We start from the raw sequence: 22,867 nt of genomic DNA on the forward strand, positions 1-22,867 counted from the left end.
CCATCACGGGAATGGTAATGAAAACGTGGCGATCGAATATTCCCGCGCTGGTCGGAGCTATTGTTCTTGCTCTATTGTTTGAGGTTGTTTGTTGACTTGGTCTTTCTTTGTTTTACTTCATTTACAATCCCCATGTGGGCCAGTTGAAAATCGTGGTACAAACATGTCAAACATTTGAATTTCAGCGCTGAAAAGTAGCACGGCATCACAAAATTCTGCGTTCTTAAAACTACACGACGATGACGAAATTTTCGGATTTAAACACGCTGCTTTTAGATTTTTAGTTAAGAGAATTGAACCCCTTTATAATAAGTGATTCCACGACATAGCAGCTTCCATTTCGCGGGAAAAGATTGCCTGTTGCATCATCGTCCAAAAACCGCTGACTACATCGTGAATTGATCGCTTTGCAAGTTGTGAGAGCATCGCTACTCGGTCCCAGACCTCGTTTCTTCCCCCCCCCCCCCCCCCCCCCCTGGAGTAATTACTAGTAATTGTTCTCAGCTTTGTGCCACGTGCGCTGGAACATAGGGAATTATCATAATTAGATTCACAGCTTTGAATATATCACACGTTGTTGTAAACATTGACTCGGATGGTCTTCGGAAGCCTTAAAACCTTCAATTTTGTGTCCAAGTTTTCTCCGCCGATATAGAATTTCAAGAGTTGATTCGCGAGGAACATAAACTTGGAGTACTCTTTTGTGCTCTGGCTAGAGCGAATTTTTAAATTTCCTTCTCAAAATGAAGATAGCATGTTTCAAAGGTTAGATTTCACATTTTACTCTCTTAGAAGCCATTAACTTGAAGCAGTTTTTGAAATCGAAAATTTCGTTCTAGTGCACGTGGGAGCACAAAAGAAGTTACGATTTATCACTAGGCTATATAATCATTTAATTTGGTGCGCTGTGCTAGCTGAAAACTTGGACACTAAATCGCATTATCTTCAGTTAAACTTTTAAGAGCTTGTAACATCACAGACAACAGTCATCTCTCAGTAAAAGGACAATCATGATGTAATTCCATCATCCCTGAGTATCCTTAATAAATTTTAGAGGAATCGATATTCAAAATGTAGTGAATTAAAGCTTTACAAGATAGCACTCCAACAAGAAATTTGGCTAATGAATATATTAATGAGCAAGGGTCCTGCGCGACCTAAAGAAGTTCTGACTGAGAATATGAAGAATTGTTGGACACAAAATAGTGGTTTTAGCTCATTAAATATGCACAAATATGCAAAGTTTTCGATATTGCTATTAACTCAATTTTCATTGCTATGAATCAAAATAAATTTAAAATAATAGCGTTATACCTTTCTTCCATCAAGCAACAGAAACTTTCAATTTTTTCTAGCTATTTCGAGGTTTCCATCGTCTTTTTAAATATTGCTTTGTCAAGAACTTAAGGAAACCATCCAATATCGAGTCAAAATAAACACTGTGCGGAAGGTTGGTGTCTCTACTATTATAATATCAAATAAAAAACCTGGGCACTCGGGATTCACACCGATGCGAAAGGCAAGTTCAGGACGTGCTTGTGTCTAATCTGCATAAAGCGAGTTTTTAAAGACGTCCTCCGCTGAGTGATCTGGTCTGCTTTATTTCCATTTAATTTGGAAGCTATGATCTGCACAAAAAAGCAATTTTAAACCTGTTTTGATTCTGTTGTTGTCTTATCCCTATGCACCGGTTATATAGAGGCGAAGAAAGAAAAATAAGATTAAGATCATCGACTGAGCTTCTCATTGCCTGACCCGCGTCACGTTTTGAATTTTTTGGTCAACAATGCCCGATTCTTTCTATGGCGCGCACCTGCAGGGAATCATGGTAGTTGTATTCATCAAACCATGCGCGAGTATTACCAACGATGATACATTTACCATGATTCCCTGCAGACGCACGCCATAGCGGAAATAGGGCATTGAATTTATTTGATCGGTGGATAGATTAGTTTAGGACTCTGACACTTCAAATTTCAGATCAAAAAGAAGGATAATAATTTTATTCACTTACCTGAAATTGGGAATGATTTCGATATTTTATTTACTCGCGTTACTTACATCAGAAATAGAACGCATGTGGTATTATTAATTTGAAAGTTTATCAGGTACATATATCGCCGTTAGCTTCCGTTCAGTTGCCATCAATGAAAATGAAATGAAAAAGAAAATGATACATACAAGGCTAAAATAGATAAAACAATTAAAATGAACTGAACGTTTCTGGCATGTTTGTCATCATCAGGGTGGTAATGATGACAAACAAATAAATAATGATGACAAACATGTCGAAAACGTTCGGTTCATTTTAATTGTTTTTATCGATTTTTAGCCTTGTATCTAAAATAAAAAAGAGTTTCCTATCTTGTTTTTCAATAACCGTATTCAAGAAGACTTTGATCACGCAAAATCCATTCATTCATTCAGATGCACGTCACAAAATTTACTTAAACTTTCCGTCCTGTCGCTGTGTACGTGTTCGGTGTCTTTAAAGGTAAGTTTAATTTAATTTTGTGATGTGCATCTGAATAAATGAATGGATTTTGTGCGAACAAAGTCCTTTGTTATAGTTATTGTAAAACAAGGTAGGAAACTTTTAACATTTGGGACTTTTGGCATTTTCTTTTCATTAATGGCAACTGAACGGAAGCAAACGGCGAAATATGTACATATATGCTTAGTAATTATGTCCATTAAAAAGTAAACTTCCAAATTAATCAGTAAAACTACATGTGTCTATCTTTAACGTAGGTAACATGGGTAAATTAAATATCTAAATCATTCCAAATTTCGATTATGTTAATCTAATTTCTGAAAACTAAATACTATATGTACTTCTTTTTACAATCAGAAAAAAACCTACTTTCGAAAATTACTTTTTTAAAACATCAAAAATTGACGATTTTATTACCGATTTTGAAAGTATCGTTCGAAAACAAAACGAAGAAAAAAAATATCTCGGTAGATGAAACACCTGTTATTAAGTGACAGAATCCATTCACAAATATATTGTTTATATGTTCAAATAAAGGGAAGAATACTTACCGTATTGACCGCTCTGAAACTCACATTAATCGTAATGTTTTGTTTTAAACTCAACAGGTAAAGCTTACACATCATTAGTGGAATTTCCGACTTTCTTACAAAAAGTGCTTTTAGGCAGTCATATAGGCAAGATTCTGAGAATGAAATTTCGTTCTTCGCTTCCTCTGCTGCCACTGTTTCTTCTATGGTTTTATCGTGACACTGTTGCGGAGAAAGGTGACTTGCTTGGTATTACTGGTTTTTATGTTCACAGTTATAATTTTAGATAAGTAAGATAAATGTTCATTGGAGTAGTTTCTGAAGGGGTGTATAACAACAGCCAGGCGTACGACTTGGTGATAAACAGTCGTTTTGTAAACAGTGCATACTAGAGTCATAATTATAACAGTACGGAAAATGACAAAATTGGCAAGAACGCTTATTTCCACCCACTGACTTTTTTGGCAATTGTTACACAACTAAACAACTATGAAAGGATCGTGCATTTAGGCTATGTTCGCCGTTACATTTTGTTTTCTTTTTTAAGGGTCCCACATTTGGCATTATTACATTTTAATCACATTTGTTCTCTTATAACCCCAGTGTCCTAACCTAAAAACTTCATCCACAGTGATCATTAAAGCAGGTCATGTGTGACAACATATCCGCAGCCTAAAATTTCAGAAAAGTTATTCCAGGAAGTTTAAGAGAATAGCTTCCAAATAAAGCAAAAAGCTTACCAACAAATGAAAATCGAATGTGAAATGGATAACCATTCTTCTTTCATAAGGAATCATGTTTTGGTTCAACTAGTCTTTGTCGCACGTGCACTACAATTCCTTAAAATAGAAAGGAAACCTCGACTTGAGAGGTTTCCCAATATGGCTATTTAACGATTGCTTTGCTCTGCTGTGTCAGGGCCGGAGCCATAACATAGAAAAGCTTCACATTAAACGCATACAAGTTATATTGTATTAATTCCTTTAAACCTTTAGGATGTATGCCAGCTCTAGGAGTAGAAAGCGGCGTCATTTTGGACTCACAAATGACCGTCTCCTCGGCGTATAATGGTAGGGACGATCATGGCGCTACAATGGCCAGACTACACAGGACCATAGGTGCAGGAGGTTGGGTTGCTGGTACAAATGATGTCAATCAATGGCTACAGGTTGATCTGCTTAATGATGACACGAAAGTGACAGGTGTCGCAACGCAAGGAAGAAGTAGTGACAATCATTGGGTTACCAAGTACAAGGTGGACTACCGTGTAAACTTGCTAGCAACCCCCCAGTTCTACCGGGAGCAAGGACAAAACGTAGACAAGGTATAAACTTAGTATTCATGTCAGTTTTAAGGAGAACCTGCATAACTTGTTGGTCATGGAAAAAGTACATTAAAAAAGTATCTTTGCCTGTCCACAGCTTTTGTCATTGTCGATGATTTTCTCAATTTATCAATCGGGAACGTCTACTTTTTGCTTTTTTTTTTCTTGTTTCTTTGGAAAGGGGGAGGGGAGCGACCATCTGATTGAAGTCTTTGGCTCATAATACTTTGGATAAACCATTTAGTATTTATTAATGAACAGAATTAAATGCGCATGATTAAAACGTTTTTTGACAAGACAAGTCATATTTGGCAAAATTACCCATGCAACTCTTTAAAAACCTGTCTGCGGAAAGCAACGTAACTGTCCTTTAGAAAACTGAACATTTTGCTGCCGAACATTTTAATATTGACTCTACGCATTAAAATGTTTTATTAATTTTAATTTTCTTTTTTTAACTTGCATAAACGGTTTATTTTACTCTAGTCTTAGGTTAGTTTGTGAAAGGCCATTATGTAATCTACTGAGTTATCAGTAGTAAATGTTACTCTCATTTAACTGTAACAATTTGTGTTAAAAGGTTTTCCTCGGTACCATTGGTTTAAAAACTAAAGATCTGAGAGCTGAAGCTCAACGATAAAATTATTCACGTTTCGAGTCATCAAAACTTTATGCATATAACTTTTCATTCATCGCGTAGCTGTAATAGATACGGTGGAACGAAGCTCTAAAGTAGTTTCCATGATTTAATAGATGGGTAGCAGTTAGAAATTGGACGTTTAGAATGATGTGTTTTTGACAGTTCACCATTTTATTGATTAAGGAATTTGATGGAAACACAGACCGGCACACGGTTGTTTACCATGTACTAAACCCACCAATCATAGCACGGTACATTCGTTTTCACCCAGTGACTTGGAATGGGCACATAGCGATGAGAGTGGAGCTTTACGACTGCAGTCTACAAGGTAACTTAAGAGTGTCGTCAAAGCTCTTTTAAGCCCCCACTCTTCTCTATTTTAAGGCTAATACTACGTAGAACACTTAAAGCGACGGCGGAATGTAGATCCGATATGACGTGTATATATTTTTAGCATGGTTTGGCCATGTATCCATAGACTTGCTCAAAGTCGCTTGTTTCGTTTCCTTAGAGTTACTTGAGTGAGCTCGCTTTAAAAACGCGCACGAGTGACCGCGCGGAATTCATTTGTCCGTGCGTAATGCACGAAGCACACTGAATGACACACTTAATCGAGAAATGGCTCGGAACGAGCGACTAGTGTCTTTTGCAGGAAATCGAAAGTTTGAATTTTTCAAATGGTGTCTCTTTCCAACCATACATTGCAGTCATTTTTCAAGTTCCTTCAAGAAGCAATTTAAATGAACTTTTAAGTATTGCAGTATTTTCACCTAAGTACTTAGCTTGGAATGTTCGAGAAAACCTTGCTCCAGTGGGAGAATTACACATCATTACTTGCCAATCCCAAGGAGAGAAGAAGGGATCAGAGATTTGTTGGCAGCTTTATCGCTCGCACCGCTTAACTAAAATGAGTTCTAGTTGCGCTTTTTATTACCAACGTTAATAAATTGTTCATTTTTTTTGGCAATAATCCGCGGGCTGGCATAACGCAATCACATGTTACCGCCAAATAAATGAGTGACCGATGATTGCTGTGCCGTACCAGAGATACATTATACTTAAGCATTCCTTAAAGTTTTATCTAAAATGTATTTGCATGTATTAAAATCCGCGAATAAGAACCTAACATTTAAGAACCTGTTAGGTTAAAATTTACAAATAAGACCCACTTTTTATAAGAACCTCATCATCATCATCATCTGCTTCCTTATGTCTCCTCTGGGAGAATAGGGCCTTATAAGAACCTATTTAGCCTAAAATTTGGAAACAGGTTCTTATTTTCTAAAATGGATTTAAAATGTTTACTTTTGGGAAAATAAGTTTGGACAAGTTTTGGCATTACTGTAAATGTATATAATGCTATGTTCTAAATGACTAGTGCTTCATTTTTACATAAACACATATATATGGCCAGTATGCAAATTTTATACAAGGAATAGGCCGAATACAATTAAAGTTCTACTAGCAACAATCTAAATTTTTCTACAGTAAACAAAAACCTATTAAGAACCTTAATAGCCTAAATTTGTGTTAAATACCTGTGATGTAAGAACCTGCTAAGGCTAACCTGAAAAAATAACGTTCTTACTCGCGGGTTTTTACTGTATTTGAAATCTTTAGAATGTAACACAGCTTTGGGAATGGAAAGCGGTGAAATTTCGGATGGACAGATTAGCGCCTCTTCGCAGTGGGATGATTTTAGCAATGCCGCCACCAAAGGCAGACTACGCTTAAAGAAAAGCGCAGAAAGCGCAGGAAGTTGGGTTGTGGCTGGTGGAGATACTAATGTGGATCAATGGCTTCAGGTTGATCTAATTAGTCAGAACCTTCAAGTGACAGGTTTCGCCACGCAAGGAAGAGATGCTACTGACCAATGGGTTACCAAGTACAAACTGCAGTACAGCAATAATGGAGAAAACTTTTTGTACTACAGAGAACAAAACGCTGACAAGGTATCTACTTTGTACTCATGTCAGTTTTAAAGGGAAGCCTGCTTAAATTATTAGTGGTGGCCATTTTAAACAACTCGTTTGTTTGTCTTCGCAGCAGGAGGAGAGGAAAACTCTGTTTTCTTTTTTTTTTTTTTTTTGGGGGGGGGGGGGGTGGGAGTGTGCCACTGCGACTCTGGACCCTTGCCTTAGACCAGACCATGTTCAGCAGATTTTGCAACACTATACTGCTGTAGACTACACACCGAAAATCTCTACCGTATTCCAGACTCGCTTTTTTAGAAATGTGTAACTATCATTGTTTTTAATGCAAAGTCGTTTTTTTTATTGCGCACACAAAAATGAGGGTTTTTACAGCACACAAAAACATACAAAAATACATACAAAAAACTACATACATAACTACGACAATGCGGCAATTTACGCTAATTACAAATACTTGAAACACTAACGCTTATTCCAATTCTTGAACTGTTTACGCTAGTAACAATGCTTTTTAACCGAAAACAACTTCTACAAACTATTACTACGATTACTAGAGCTAATGAAAACTACAAAAAAGTGGCCAAAAAATAGCGATATTTACATATGGAGTAAAAGCTACAGAAGCGAAAATTACATACTTAACACAACAGTATAATTAGATATTTTTACAGCTTAACTTGCACCTTTGCTCTGCTAGCTTAGCTTCTGTCTGTATTTTGTTTTCAAGGATAGCCAAGAAGCCGTCTAAGAAAAAAATAATGAAAATTCTTCTGTCAACAGTTTTGCCATGATGATTTTTTTTATGTTTAGGAAAGCCTCTTTCTCTTCCGATTTTCTATTCTTTTACTGGAATTAATGCTTCATACCACTGATCAGTTTCCCAGTAAATGATACCCTATTCTAGACCAAAACTCTCTGATTTATATACCCTATCCCAGACTAATCTTTTTGAAACCCATACCCTTCACAGCGGCACATACCTATATTGTCCATATATGGGAGTGCCTGTTTAAGCACCGATTGTGCACCACAAACGATTAGCTCTGATTTGATTAGCTCTGTCAGAATGCAACCGATATTCAAAATGGACAGCCCTGTAGAAAGGTCAATCCAAGCTCTATCAGCTGCTTGTCACAAAAAGCCACTGACGTGCTAATTGATGATGTCACAAGTGGTTCAATGACCGCGCGTCCAAATAGCGCCTAAAATACGCGTTTGGGAGTGAAAGGGTTAAGTACTCTCCAACATTATTTATAACTCAGTGGTGTGAAGTCCGTTTAGATTTTATCATTTAAATTTAATGTAGATATAGATATCTCTGACTATTTACGACCTTTTACTAATATAGGAGTTTGCGGGAAACACAGACCGGGAAACGGCTGTTTATCATGGACTAAACCCGCCAATCAGGGCACGCTACATTCGTTTTCGACCAGTGACTTGGCATAACCACATATCGATGAGGGCGGAGCTCTATGGATGTATCCCAGGTACTGAGGAAGCTAAAATTGTGGACTAAAATTGCGCTCGCAACACTAAACAGAAACAAAAACAAGTTTAAGCACTTTAACTAAACTTGGTAGACGAGAGAAAGTTTGAAAATGCTTTCAGACATAGCCTACGACGGGAAAATATGACGTGTAACCCCTAATCAACCGGCAGAGGAGTTCTTTAATTTTGTTTTTCTTCATGGAATGCGACGCATGCCGTCAAATGAGCGCACGCTTAAATAAAAAGGCGTGCGCAATTTGAATCTCGTCCGAGGTTGTTAAACCCTGTTTTTGCCCCAAAATGTCTCACAAACCTACAGTACAACCCATCAAGAAACTTTCACATTGTTGTATAAGGATGAATCACGTCTACAGCACGTTTTTTAAAAAAAATAATCAGTTAGACAGTTTCTGTGCTAATTTCAAAATAGGCAAAATGTCACATTATCTTTTTTTTAATAAGAGGCAATTTCTAATTTCTTAAAATTTGGAGAAGGGCCACACTCGCAGATTTTAAGAAAAGAGCAATTGGAAATGTTAGCGCCTAATCCCCTCTTAAGCACTAGTACTCTGTCGTTCATTTTGCCTGTTTATTAGCATTTTTATTGTTCAAATGTTGCATATGATGGTTTTACACTGTTACAAACATTAAAAAGAGAACGATAAAACATTTCTGAACATTTTGCAGAATAGTTAAAAGTTTGACTCATTTACCTTTTTAAATCTGTAGTAAGCTACATTAAAATCACGACACATTAAGTGCCTTCGACCAATCAATAAAACCGCAGCCTATGGGCGTGAACTCTTTAGGCAAATTAGCTCTGCCATGGGGTTTTTAATCAAGTCCGCTTACAGACTTAAAATGAGTGGCCAACCATATAGCCAACGTTTGTTCAAAGAAAAGCTTGTTTATACCTTGAATTTCACCTTTCATATCAAAGAGAGCAAGCCAAACAACAGTATTTGTTGCTCATAGATTTCGTTTTAGTTACAAAAACCAATGTTGCCGTTTCGAATGCTTAACGAATGGAGGTATGGCTGAACAAAGTACGTACATACATCAGCATTCACAAACAAAAAACACAGAATTAATCCTCAGTTAACTTACTACCTGTAAATCACTTTCACACAGAAATCCTCGACTTTTGCTTCAGCAATGCTGTTGGCATTACCAGGCCTGACGTCATCCCTGATGATCACATGACAGCTTTTTCGTATCCTAGCAATCCTTTCCAGCCTGCCTACGGTCGACTGCATGGTAGCAGAGGTGACGGATGGTGTGCGAAAACACCAAGTAGTAATGAAGAATGGCTCCAAGTTGATCTTGGAAAAACATTTCAAGTGTGTGGTGTTGCTACTCAGGGAGACGGGTATTACGATAATAGTAATTCATGGGTAACAGACTTCAAGTTGTCGTATTCGGCTGATGGTAACACCTGGACAACTTATAAAGATGGAAATGTCACCGAACTGGTGAGTCTTCATTTGGCTTAAAATTATGGATGTTAGAAAAATGCGTAAAAAAATGGGAAATTAGCCTTTTTCTCTCCCTTTGGCGATTGGCAGCGCTTGTCAACTTGAATACATTTTTATGACAGACTTTGCAATAATTAGCATTCCAAGTGCGCCTCAGTATGTGTGTGTGTGTTTCTGTAAGATTGCTGTACTAATTCATGAAAATATACTTTATGCGAAAATGAATATGTGTTATCTTCTTAAAGGAATTTCACAGACAAGGTGACAGTTTCACAGTTGACCGACACAAGTTACCGGTGCCAGTGTCTGCAAGATATATTCGCTTTCATCCAACACAGCAACAAGGTTGGAACTGTCTGAGAGTCGAGGTGTATAGCATCGAAAGTAAGGAGCCATTTTAATTTTATATTCTTCAAATACGTAATACTGTTGCGAATAAGTCTAGGTCATTTCATGACCATTTTAAGAAGCTACAAGGCAGTTCTGTTTTATATAACAAAATCACTCACATATACTGTATTTTGTTCAGTTAATTTGTCGATATAGACAAATGATAAAGGGATACTGTCACCAGATTCAATTCAAAACCTCAAGGGCCTGAAGACATATGGAAACTACGAGTAGTGGTCTAATTTTGCTAAAAAAATCACCATGCCCGTGTACTGAAGCGATAAACAAGTGATATTAATGTATTATTGTGATGCCATCTGGAACTTTTAATCTCAACTTGAAAAGCCAGGCTGATTTTTTCAAGTTTTGTCCTTGTGGACTGGAAAAACACCTAAAATTATTATGCCTCTCTTCTTCCTTCAACAAACAATCCACTTTATATATCCATGTTGATGTACTAGGTGCACTTCATGTACGAGAAGACCTATCCGCCAACTGATTTTAGTACTTTTTACCGAGAAGCATTTTAATCTTGTGACAGTGTCTCTTTAATACCCCATGACATTCCGACAAAATTATCCCAAAGTGAACAGTTTTATGCTACTTAGCTTAGTTTTCCAAACGTGCTTGCGGCACCTGTTAAAGTATTGCATCGGGATGAGCTTCTCCTTCGTGCACAGTAGCACATGCGCATGCACCCAAGGACATATTATGAAAGCATTATAAGAGCGTATTAATGTAAATTTTAGAAGAAAATTGGTCTTCACAAAGTCGTTGTACAAAACGAAATGTCTTTTCTATTTTCCAATCTGATACCCTGCAGATTTTAAATCGGCATCTTTACTCTTTAAAGCATGTCATATATTTTCAAAGGATGGCTTTCATTTTGATAGCCGAAGGCTAGTTTTATGATGAAAGTGCTTCTGAAGACTCATCATATGGAATGCAAAAAAGAGAGCGCAGGCGTTGGGGCGAAACCGCTACCGCGCGCGATAGGAGTGACAAACGATAAAATAAAAAGGGGGAAAACCGTCCCAGACGGAAGGTGGTGGCCCCTCAAGCCCCTAAATCCGCCTTTATTTCTGACTTTACTACACAAGATATAAAACAATATCTATATTTGTCGCATGCAGGCCCACAATTTGGTTAATATCGCATCAATTTTGCTTCGCTTGAATTCTCGTGAGTCTATGAACATCCTTCTCTATTTTTAACTGAGCAGAAACAACTTTTAACTTTCTAACTGTTAAATATGCGGTAATGAGAATTTACATAGGATTTCAGTCCTCTTCTCACAACAAGAATGCACATCAAAGTAGGCAGAGACAACTGACAAAACGAAATCAAAAACCAGGTTTATTATCTAAATTAACATTGAAAATTATCAAAACTTAACTGGAAGAAAAATGCATGCATTCTGGGATATTAATATTTCATGCCAGGGTTGTACGGGGTCGGTAAGTTATTTTTACCGTAATGATTCGATTTAGCGCCTGTGGCGCTTATTTACTTTTGCCACCTCAAGGGGGGGGGGGGGGGGGCGCTTACTCGGGACAGGGCGACGCAAACAAACGTGTAAAGAACCTTTAATAAAATATTAAAATAACTAATAATGACAGAAAATGAACCAGTAACAAATTGTTGAAAGTTCAATTACTTTTAAAAGAATTATATTAGCAGTAAATATATACGGTACAGTGAATGTTAATGAGTTTATCTCTTCGACGTCGATGACTTTAGTGGGGCAGTTATCCACAATAGAGGCGCATATTAGAATAGGGGCGCTTATAAGAATAGAGGCGTTTATTGGAATAGGGGCGCTTATTGACAAAATTACATTCGAAGGGGGGCGCTTATTGGAAGGAGGGCGCTTAATCGAATTATTACGGTAGGTAGAATAACACCACTAATTTGTGTATCTGTATCGCTTCCAATGCGACCCTTAGAATGTCAAGAAGCACTCGGAATGGAAAGCGGGCTAATATTTGACGACAAACTTAGCGCTTCTTCAGAATATAATGCCGATCAGGCAGCCAATCGAGGGAGGTTGCACATTCAAGACAGTGGAGGCAAATCAGGAGGTTGGGTGGCTGCCACAGCTGATGTGAACCAATGGCTGCAGGTGGATCTGGGAAGTCAGTACACTAAAGTAACACGCGTAGCAACACAAGGAAGAAATGACTACCGTCATTGGGTATTCAACTACACGCTGCAGTACAGTAACAATGGAGTAAACTTTCACAACTACAGGGAACAAGGACAAAACGAAGACAAGGTATTAATTTTGAATGCATGTCCGTTTGTTAGTCAGTTAAGAAAAAAACCACTGAAAAAGGTTCTTTACAGCCCCTGTCACGTCAGCTTGTCAATTATCAAGAATGGTCGTGGAAAGAAATGGATGTTAGAGATGGAAAGAACGCGTAACTGCCAATCGTGAGACCAATGATGTTAAAGTGCGAGATCTTATGGCAGTTGGAAATTGAGAGTTTGCAATAGTAATAATAATTAACGTTTTCATGCAAATCTTTACTTTTTAAACCTTCTATAGCGCCATAAAACTGAGTCATACGTGATCACAAATTTAAAAGTCTTGCTAATTATATAACGTGCTTTCAATTTGTGGCATTTATTCCGTACCGCACTTATTTTTTGATTGACAATTTCACGTGACAGAGTTCTCTGAGGGCCTTATCAAGCTATTCTACTGTCTGTCCGCACGGTTTCCATTTTGAGATTAGCGTTGGTGAATTTTTTTGGAATTGATACAGTCATCTTTCTCCAATTAATGATTTATCTGTTGGTTTGTGAAAGAAATTATGTTTAAAATGAGCCGCACCTGATACATTGCCATCTTATTCTAATTCAGGAATTTGCTGGAAATACAGACCAGGACACCGTTGTTTACCATGTTCTAAACCCACCAATCACTGCACGTTATATTCGTTTTAGACCAATAGCTTGGTATTACCGGATATCAATGAGGGTAGAACTCTATGGCTGTCTACAAGGTACAGAGAAATTTGCATCAACAAAATAATCTAGGCATATGCATAACTTCGCTCCAAGCATTTCAACGTTTTGTCGATATTTAAAATACAAGTCAGTGTGACACTTACCAACACAAGGAGAGCGCGAGTGAGAGTCTTGACGAACCTGACTTCGATTCTCTCCTTCCTAAAAACAAATATCTAATGACTGCAGAGCTCAATTCTTTCGAGCTTTTTTGACATTTGAAACAAATTTGTGTAAAGATAATGATGAAAATGATGATGACGACGACGACGACGGCGACGATGATGATGATGATGATGATGATGATGATGATGATGATGATGATGATGGCGATGATTGTTATTGTCATATTTATTTTTCAGATTCCTGCCGATCTCTTCAATTTAGCTCGCCAGTAGATGGGCATGTCCTTGAGGGTCACGTGTTTAAAAATATTTCAATGAGTTTTGGAATGCGGAGTTCTTGTAGAGGGCGATGTACCATGGAAAGTAACTGTGTCTCATTCAACATTGGTCCACCAATTGACGACCAAGTCATGTGTCAGCTGAGTGATTCTGATCACACGCGACATCCCGAGGATTTTAAACCTCGAGAAGGGTTTACTTACAGAGGCACTGAGGTGAGAATTGTACTCAGTCGACGCTGGTTTGATTCTTTTTGTTTAAGAGGAGATTTGTAGAAGAATCCGACAACGTCCGGTAATGCTATGAAAAATTGTTCGCTTATCCTTTGCATGAAGGTAGTCCTTATTAAAACTAAAAACGTTATGTTGTTTTTTTCTTCAAATAGTTTTATTTTTCTGAGAAAAACGAAATTTTTTGATTTGACATCTAGACTCGTCTAGACTCGATTGAGAGGGTACAAATTGGGTTGAAAATTGACCATTTTCAATCGATTCGTATGTCAAAACCATCACGCGCAGAAAAAAAATGAATACAACCGGTCTATTGCATGACTCTTCCTTGTCCAAATAAGCATAGTTTCAAGAGTTTTGGTTTAATCTAATTATTTTACGGTAAACAAAACCAGACTATTCTCACGCGAAATGAAAGTCGGTCGATCAAAAGAATCGTCATTTTCACTATCTGCCTTATCTCAGAATTCCTTGATATAAATATATTTCAACTGTAGAAGGATGATACTTTCAAAATATTTAAAGTTTTGTCTGGGTAAATGATTAAGCACTTGTCAAAAAATTATTCAAAATCGTACAAAAACGACACAAATCACGCAAGCTTTCGAATGCGTGACTAAAAGTATTACCACCGTATTTGTTCTTTAAATCAATTTAGTCGCAACACTAGCAATACCAAGGCATAAATCATAATAAATATGTTCACCTTTGCTTGATTATGATATCCTGTCCCATGCAATACGTTTTTTCCTGTCATTTCTTCAATGGCTTCCCGTTCAGCTGCAGTTCGCATGCCGCTTGTCGAATCCGTCAGCGACTGGTGAATTTGAAGCAACCACCGATACGAGTTTAACCAAATATGTATCGTCATGATTAACAAGCCCTTTTTGTGTTACTTGATTAAGCCATATTTCAGGTTATAGCCGGCGAAGCGTTTTCGATAAGCCACTTTGCAGTGCCTGTTGGCCCCGTTATTATTCCAAGTGAAGTATAAATTTGCATACTTTCGAGACAAGCGTGACAGTTTTTTATACTTAGGGGGTGGGGTGAGGAAGGGTCTTAAATTTTTAGACGAATCAATGGTTTGAAAACGTTTGGGGATGAATTGTCACAAACTCGTATTTGCTACGTGATTTACTTTACTTATAAGTTCTGCTTACGCTCAAAATCAAAGAGAGAAAAACCGTAAAAGTATTGACAAAAAACCGCTGTCAGGAAAAAGTGTTGTAATCTATTAAAGTTAGACTTTCTAAAAGTCGTTTGCTTCTCGTTTCCGGTTTGGTGGTAGTCTATAATCTACTAATTGCTGGTTGCTCCTTCTTTAAAAACCATATAATTCAGTTATGTACTTCGTTATTCTCCAAAACAACAAAGTAAAATAATTGACCTTGTGTGTGCGAGAATTCACGTTGTTTACTTTTAGGAGACGAGACTAATTTAATTTACTAAACTCGATTATAGATGTTTGAATGATTTCTTTTTTCTCACGAACCATTTGTGGAGCAACCGGCACAACACAGTCCCCGTAAAGTGCTTTTTCCTTCAGTTGTCTGGTGAACTGTTGGAAACTCCACATGTTCTCGCTGCACTTGGTGTCTCATAGAAGTTTCTTGTTCTTTTAAAACGATAGTTGGCAGTCCTTGCTCGTATGATCGACGCGATTTTACTATCTGTCCATTTCATCGATCCGAGCTTGGAATTGGATGGCGAAAAAGTTCCAGTACATGCGAAGTTCCTCACGAGATTGCTTATCACAGTAAAGGGAAGACTTCTAAAGGAGATAGAGATGTAGGAAGAGAAATATCAAATGTCATATTCCAGAAAACTGATATCCTTGTTCCCGTGGGGTCAGGTTTGACGTTGTGAAATTCTTTTAAATCCCCATGTAAAATACGGTATTAGTTTGTGACAATTCATCCCCAAACGTTTTCAAACATTTGATTCATCTAAAAATTTAAGACCCTTCCTCACCCCACCCCCTAAGTATAAAAAACTGTCACGCTTGTCTCGAAAGTATGCAAATTTATACTTCACTTGGAATAATAACGGGGCCAACAGGCACTGCAAAGTGGCTTATCGAAAACGCTTCTTTGCCGGCTATAACCTGAAATATGGTTTAATCAAGTAACACAAAAAGGGCTTGTTAATCATGACGATACATATTTGGTTAAACTCGTATCGGTGGTTGCTTCAAATTCACCAGTCGCAGACGGATTCGACAAGCGGCATGCGAACTGAACGGGCAGCCATTGAAGAAAGGACAGGAAAAAACGTATTGCATGGGACAGGATATCATAATCAAGCAAAGGTGAACATATTTATTATGATTTATGCCTTGGTATTGCTAGTGTTGCGACTAAATTGATTTAAAGAACAAATACGGTGGTAATACTTTTAGTCACGCATTCGAAAGCTTGCGTGATTTGTGTCGTTTTTGTACGATTTTGAATAATTTTTTGACAAGTGCTTAATCATTTACCCAGACAAAACTTTAAATATTTTAAAAGTATCATCCTTCTACAGTTGAAATATATTTATCTCAAGGAATTCTGAGATAAGGCACATAGTGAAAATGACGATTCTTTTGACCGACCGACTTTCATTTCGCGTGAGAATAGTCTGGTTTTGTTTACCGTAAAATAATTAGATTAAACCAAAACTCTTGAAACTATGCTTGGACAAGGAAGAGTCATGCAATAGACCGGTTGTATTCATTTTTTTCTGCGCGTGATGGTTTTGACATACGAATCGATTGAAAATGGTCAATTTTCAACCCAATTTGTACCCTCTCAATCGAGTCTAGACGAGTCTAGATGTCAAATCGAAAATTTCGTTTTTCTCAGAAAAATAAAACTATTGGAAGAAAAAAACAACATAACGTTTTTAGTTTTAATAAGGACTACCTTCATGCAGAAGATGAACGAAATTCCTGTATTTTAAGAATTGCCGCAAAAAAACAATTTTTGTTCGATTCTTCTACAAACTTGCTCTTAACTGTTTTCTTTATTTAAGGTCATTGCCCTGTATTGCATTGCGCATCCTTACTGCGCAAAATTTTGCGCGTAATTAGCGCGCGCACATGAACAAAATGGCGGCTTTTTTCTATGCGGCTTAGTCCGCGAGAGAAGTAAATTGTCCCTTTCTTGTAAACGAGTCTGGTGACCTATCAATTTTTTTCTCATATTTTGGGTGTAGCGATCAAACTCGTTCTGTAAAATGAAAACAGCTCAATTCTTGTGTTTGAAAAATAAATCATCGCTAAAAACGTGTACTTTGCTGATTCTCGCAGAGGAATTTTAAAGGAATTATATGGAATATGCAAGGTCTTTCCGCTCCTAAACGAATCTGGTGACCCCCCTTTTTTTATTTAAAAATTTAAGTTCCCTTAAAGTAATAAACCAGTAGGCGACGTTTGGTTAAAAATCTATGTTCAGTTCTATTTCAGGGTAATGACCTTAAGGCTGTTGAAATGGTCTGTTTTCGGAATGGCTTTAATATCATTGAACTTAGCTTATTTTTGTTCTCATTAGAACGCGTGCTCCAGTAATCCTTGCTTTTATAATGCGAGCTGCCTGAATGGATTTACATACAAGAAATACCGTTGTATGTGCCAGACTGGTTACAGGGGAGAAAACTGCGAAATAGGTAAACAATAACAAGGTAACAATAACAGAACACATTGATCAGAAGGCGAGTAAGAATGCTTGGTGGAACACCGTTCTTCTTGAAATACAAGATTGATATTTTTTATGGTGGATTTTCCAGGATGTTTTCAACTAAAAGTTGTAATTTTTAATTAACCGGTTTTTGTGGGGGCAAAGCCGCCACATTGTTATCGACTGCGGGATTTATTTATTTATTTGTGTGTGGGTTTGCTTGTGTCACGTGGTCTTCTGCGAGAGAGCCTGGGGATGAGTCGGCGGTGCGTGTCGAGTAGGCCATATTGGATTTTGGCGTGTTGTACGTTTCGTGTGGTTTCTTTGATTTCACTGAGCTGTCCTTTTAGTTGCTCGTCATTACAGCAGCTCACGAAGTCATACTAGCCAACATTTCGTTTGACTGGAAGTCTGTGCAGGTTGCACATCAATTCAAGAGGAGCTTTTACGCTTACGCAAGCCAATATTGAAAGCCGCAGAAACAGCACAATTTAATACATTTGTACTTGAATCAGTCTATATGGCTATATGTTCTGATATATGTAAATTATTCTGCAATGCATACCTACGGAGCGATATAATAAACAAACCATTTTAGTGCTACTGGTTAAAAAAGAAAAAAAAAAGGAAAAAAGAAAAAAATTGTCCCCTCTGGGATTCGAACTCGGGCCTCTGGCGACCTCTCGTTCCCCAGTCAGATGCCTACCCAACTGCGCTACGCTTACATTCTTAATAACGTAAGGGCGAAAATATCGTATATCAATGTAATAGACATTCCGCTGTTTATCTGTTATCATGTGCATCAAAGAAATGTTTGAATCACCTGCTGCTCATAAATTTTCAAGGAATGAAGTTGCAAAAAATCACAAAGATTATTTGCCGCAATAAATAGCAGCCTTAAGGTAATTGAATGTACTAAATGAATTCACAAAAAAGAAGAATCAAATTTGAAATTATCAAGCCCCCACACGTACGCATCGCGGACCGATTTTTTATCTGGGTATGCAAAAGATCAAAAATGAAACAGGCCGGGAAGTTATGATATGAATGAATTTATTGGAAAAATTATCAATTTTACGTCAGTATTTCAAAAGTTAGTAGTAATATTTCCTTGCGCACAAACTGTTTCAATTGTCGTTTTCTTTCATTTGTATCAGTCGCTTTTTCTTATTACCACACAAAAAAGTAATCAATATAAAGTAATCAAAATAAAGTAACATGTCAATTTTCTTTGTTTAGTGGCTCGGACCTGCAAGGAATTGTATGACAACAATTTGTAAGTAGCAGTTATACACCTGAATTTAGCCACATGCGTTTGACCATTTTATTGATTAGAACCAGTTTATGCTCGACTTGTGGAATTAACTCTCTTGGATGTATCGGTTTTTTTTTTCAGGGCTGACGGGAACAAAGCCTACCCGCTGAAAATGGGTTCGGTTATACTTCCGGTCTTTTGTCACATGACCGATGACCTTGGAGACTGTGGAGGTGGTGGATGGACGCCTGTCATGAAGATCGACGGTCAACAGGTATTCAACAACAATGCAAGTTGTAATTGGTTTTATTTTAAATCTTCCAAATGACTGTTGACTAAGAGAAAGAAAAGGAGTTAATAGTAATTTTTTTAGACAAACAGCATTAACTCTTTCATAAATGGACCTACAGGAATTAAGTTGATCAGGTGAATGCGAATTTTGTGACTTTTGATGCATGGTTGCGACAAGCCTGAAATTCGGACGTCCCTCTCTGGTCGCCAGCTTCCGAGAAGGGACGTTTGAAATTCAGGTAGGTGGCGGCGAGGTTGGCAATCAAACAATAATTACATTATAAAGACATTTATTAATTTGTCCAATGTATATGACTATGCATGAATTAATGGGTTATACAATGACCATTTAATAAAACAGTCAAGAATTTATTAGCGGAGCTCAACAGAGGGCCGCAGAGCGGAATACCATACCCATAGAAAATCCACAGAAATAGGAAAACAACGAACTTGAGTTTCCATGGCATGGCTCGCGGACGCGTACGTACGGCGTACGGTGTCGCCCACTTCAGAAATAGATAAACCCTCGCCTACTTATTGTTACTAATTTTTTATGCCTATGGTAAGTGAATTTTGGATTACCTGGGAGCTCCGCTTTTAGGCTTGGCTAAATCTATTTTAAAATATTTGTAGAAAATTCATAGACTCTATTTGTCCGAGCCGCTTGTAATACTTCAACTGTTCAGATCGCTAAAAATCACAGGTCGAGTTAGAGTTTTGTTTTTTACAAACGTGACAGTCTCCAGGTGGCCATCTTGATGTCGTGTAGTGCGAAAAACCCCGAGTTCTAAACTGTCTACTTTAAAGATGGATGATGCTATCGAACCTCCGGCAAGATATATTTTTAAAAGATGTCTAATAGCCAATGGAAGAGCTGAACTCGGGCCGGGGGACTAACGATTTTACTATTAGAATTTTGATAACGTCACGTGAAAACATAGAATAGATATAAAGAAATAAACGATATCATGTTCGAAGCAAGTTACATTAACTGGAATCGACAAAAAATGCTAATGATGATATTAGTGATTAATAACACTTTTTTATTTTGTTTTCTTCCACAGAACACTTTTCATTATGACTCGACATACTGGAGTGACAAAAACGAATCAAACCTTTTAGGAGGCAAGACTGGGTTTGATCGCAACGAGACCAAGTTACCGACCTACTGGAACACACCCTTTTCCAAGATTTGTCTTGGCATGAAGATCGGCCAACAGATCAGGTTCACTGTCATCAACAAGGAGGCCAACTCTCTGTACTCCCTGATCGCTGATGGACAATACCGGGAAACTGTGTTGGGTCGTGACACGTGGAAGTCGCTGATTGGTTCCCAAGCCACGTTGCAGACTGGATGTAACCGTGAAGGATTTAACCCTAGTTGCTCTGCAGGATCGTCTAAAGCGAGAATTGGTATCGTCAGTAACGACGTTTCAGCATGCAGCACTTGCGATTCCAGAGTCGGATTTGGTGGGGGAGGAAACATCGATGACACTAACACGTGTGGAAACCTGGGGCCAAACTCGTCAGATAACGGCGGCAAAAACTTCAAAGCCATGGGATACATCTTGGTCCAATGAGGAGAAGTCAGCGCCCACTGTTCTATATACTCTTCCTAAAGGGGCTAGGTTACGTTATCATTAGGTAATTCTGTTGACTTACGTTACTCAATGAGATCGGAACTTCAAACTGGCAGAGCAGCAGTCTTTTATTGTAAACACTAAAGGATAATTTCCAAGCACTATAAATGACAAACATACAAACTGAGATAAACTTGAAAAACGTTTGGATGAAGCTTTTGAAGTTTACTAAAATGCAATTCGTCTAAATCTTCGCCAATTTTGTCCATCCATGCCCCTCGTCACTTCTCTTTTTTTTCTTTTGGGTTCTTCTGTAGTTTGAAGCCGTTATTAGGATATTTCAGTTAATTCAATGACCAGTTTGGTCAGTGCTGAAATTGCCTAAAATTGCGTAACCAAGCCCCTCAGTTGCATGTAAAAAGCATGAAGATTCACAAAGTTTACATACTTTGAGTTTCAAGCTTTTTCAGTTTACTTCCTATTTAAAGTCGGTCTTAAATTAGGGACTACGTCACGGTTTTTACTGATTTTTGAACGCAAATTATATTCATGTCGGAAACCTAAAAATTGTCCTTTGCAAGACTGAACTTAAACGAGCATCTCAGCTGGGATGGTGAGGGAAGGAGGATGTTAGAGACTTTCGCTCCGAAATCTATATTTATAGCCGTAGCTGATTCTACCGCAGTTGTTAGCCTCTTAGACGTGCAATCTTGACATCCTCGTGAAATAGTCCCTTTAACTGCATTGTACAATAGTCCAGGAGATGGTTAGAATTTTCTCAATCTAGTGATATCGCATTTTATTGTATCTATGCTATGCGGGGGGAAGGCAAACATTTAAGTGGAACTGCACCTTTGTCGTTGTTCAAATTAACCCACAGAGGTGGAGAGTGGAATAAGGCCGTTTGGCGATTGTCGGTTTCTGATTTGTTCCTGTTTATGCAGGGCTTCCTTATGGAGTAATTTTTTTATATAATGAGGACCACACTTTTAAAGTTTCGGCAACGTGTTTATTTAATTTTAGTATAAAGCTGAAGGTAGAATTTTCAGGTCTTAACGAAAAGTTAGCCTTAATCATTGAAATAAGACCAACAGTCGTTATTGAAAAAATTACATTGTTTTCATTCCATCGGTGACACTTGACTGGACGGAACTGACTGTATTTTGTCATTTAATCATTTTACCATAAAAAAAGAAAATCTAAGTATTTTATTTTGTTAAACCGACAAAGTATTTTTATTTCGTTCAAAATGCATCAAACTATAACTCAGAGACTCAAGAAGATAGTGCAGAATGCGATGGCGCCGATCAATTGACAGTAAGATGGCTTGTGTTTTATGATTATTTGCTTCGTTTTTATTTCTTCAAGTAAGACGTTGAAACACTAAACGTGATACTTGGCGCTTTTCTTTGCAACGCTTTTCTTTACACTATACCTTCGCTCGTTTGTAACATAATACTTTTTTCTTTAAAACTTTGTAACACTAGACTTTTGTTTGTTTGCTAACACAGCACATCGATGGCACATGTAGTTATTTTGCTCTCAATACTAAAAAAATTACAATACGGATAGCGACTGATTAAAGAAAAGGCTTTTCAGTTTATGTGATGACATGTAAGGTCATCTTTTCTAAGAAAACAGCACTGCGAGATCATATCAAGAACTATTTCACATAAACCGCTGTGACGTCTCGATTTAAGGTCTAATTTAATTAATTTGCCGTTTTAACTTGGCGCCAAGACAGCCTTTAGGAATCCTACGGCAGGAAGAAACACGCGATGTTCGTAAGAGTTCCAGTGTATAACATAGACGAATCTTTTGCGCATGCGTTAAGCGCAAGGTACTTCTAGAAAAAATAGTCACACAAGAATAGGAAAGCGTTTTAATGATAATGATAATGATAATGCATTTATATAGCGCATTTTCCATGTGTATATGTTCAATGCGCTTACATATACTGTATTTTAAGATACAATTTTAAAGGCCAGACCACAACACCGGGAGCTTCGTGCCCTACTCTTTGTTTTCTGAAACAAATATACACTTGATTGAAGAAACGTTGACCATGTGAAAAGCATAAACCATGAACGATATGACCCAATGGTATTCTGGGTGGACAGCCTTGGTAACCTTAGAAATATTTCATTTATTTATAATCAAG

The 22,867-nt window shown here is 37.6% G+C and overlaps 1 protein-coding gene across 2 annotated transcripts; it reads left to right on the top strand.

Moving 5' to 3' along the window:
* Positions 1-3,017: 3,017 nt before the first annotated feature.
* LOC144636258 (uncharacterized) lies at positions 3,018-21,078 on the top strand. Of its 2 annotated transcripts, none has more exons than XM_078495419.1 (14): positions 3,018-3,273; positions 4,020-4,348; positions 5,172-5,316; positions 6,609-6,940; positions 8,271-8,412; positions 9,545-9,885; positions 10,134-10,272; positions 12,225-12,553; positions 13,145-13,286; positions 13,653-13,909; positions 17,455-17,569; positions 18,820-18,856; positions 18,977-19,109; positions 20,191-21,078. In XM_078495419.1, the coding sequence occupies exons 1-14, from the start codon at positions 3,186-3,188 to the stop codon at positions 20,704-20,706; spliced, it is 3,045 nt and encodes a 1,014-aa protein (XP_078351545.1). In that variant the 5' UTR covers positions 3,018-3,185; the 3' UTR covers positions 20,707-21,078. The 2 variants fall into 2 exon arrangements, with proteins under 2 accessions (XP_078351545.1, XP_078351546.1); XM_078495420.1 differs by having other exon boundaries at positions 3,018-3,261.
* Positions 21,079-22,867: the final 1,789 nt, after the last annotated feature.

This window comes from Oculina patagonica, chromosome 13 (assembly GCF_052425735.1).
Source record: "Oculina patagonica isolate OP01 chromosome 13, crgOcupat, whole genome shotgun sequence".
Taxonomy (NCBI): Eukaryota; Metazoa; Cnidaria; class Anthozoa; order Scleractinia; family Oculinidae; genus Oculina; species Oculina patagonica.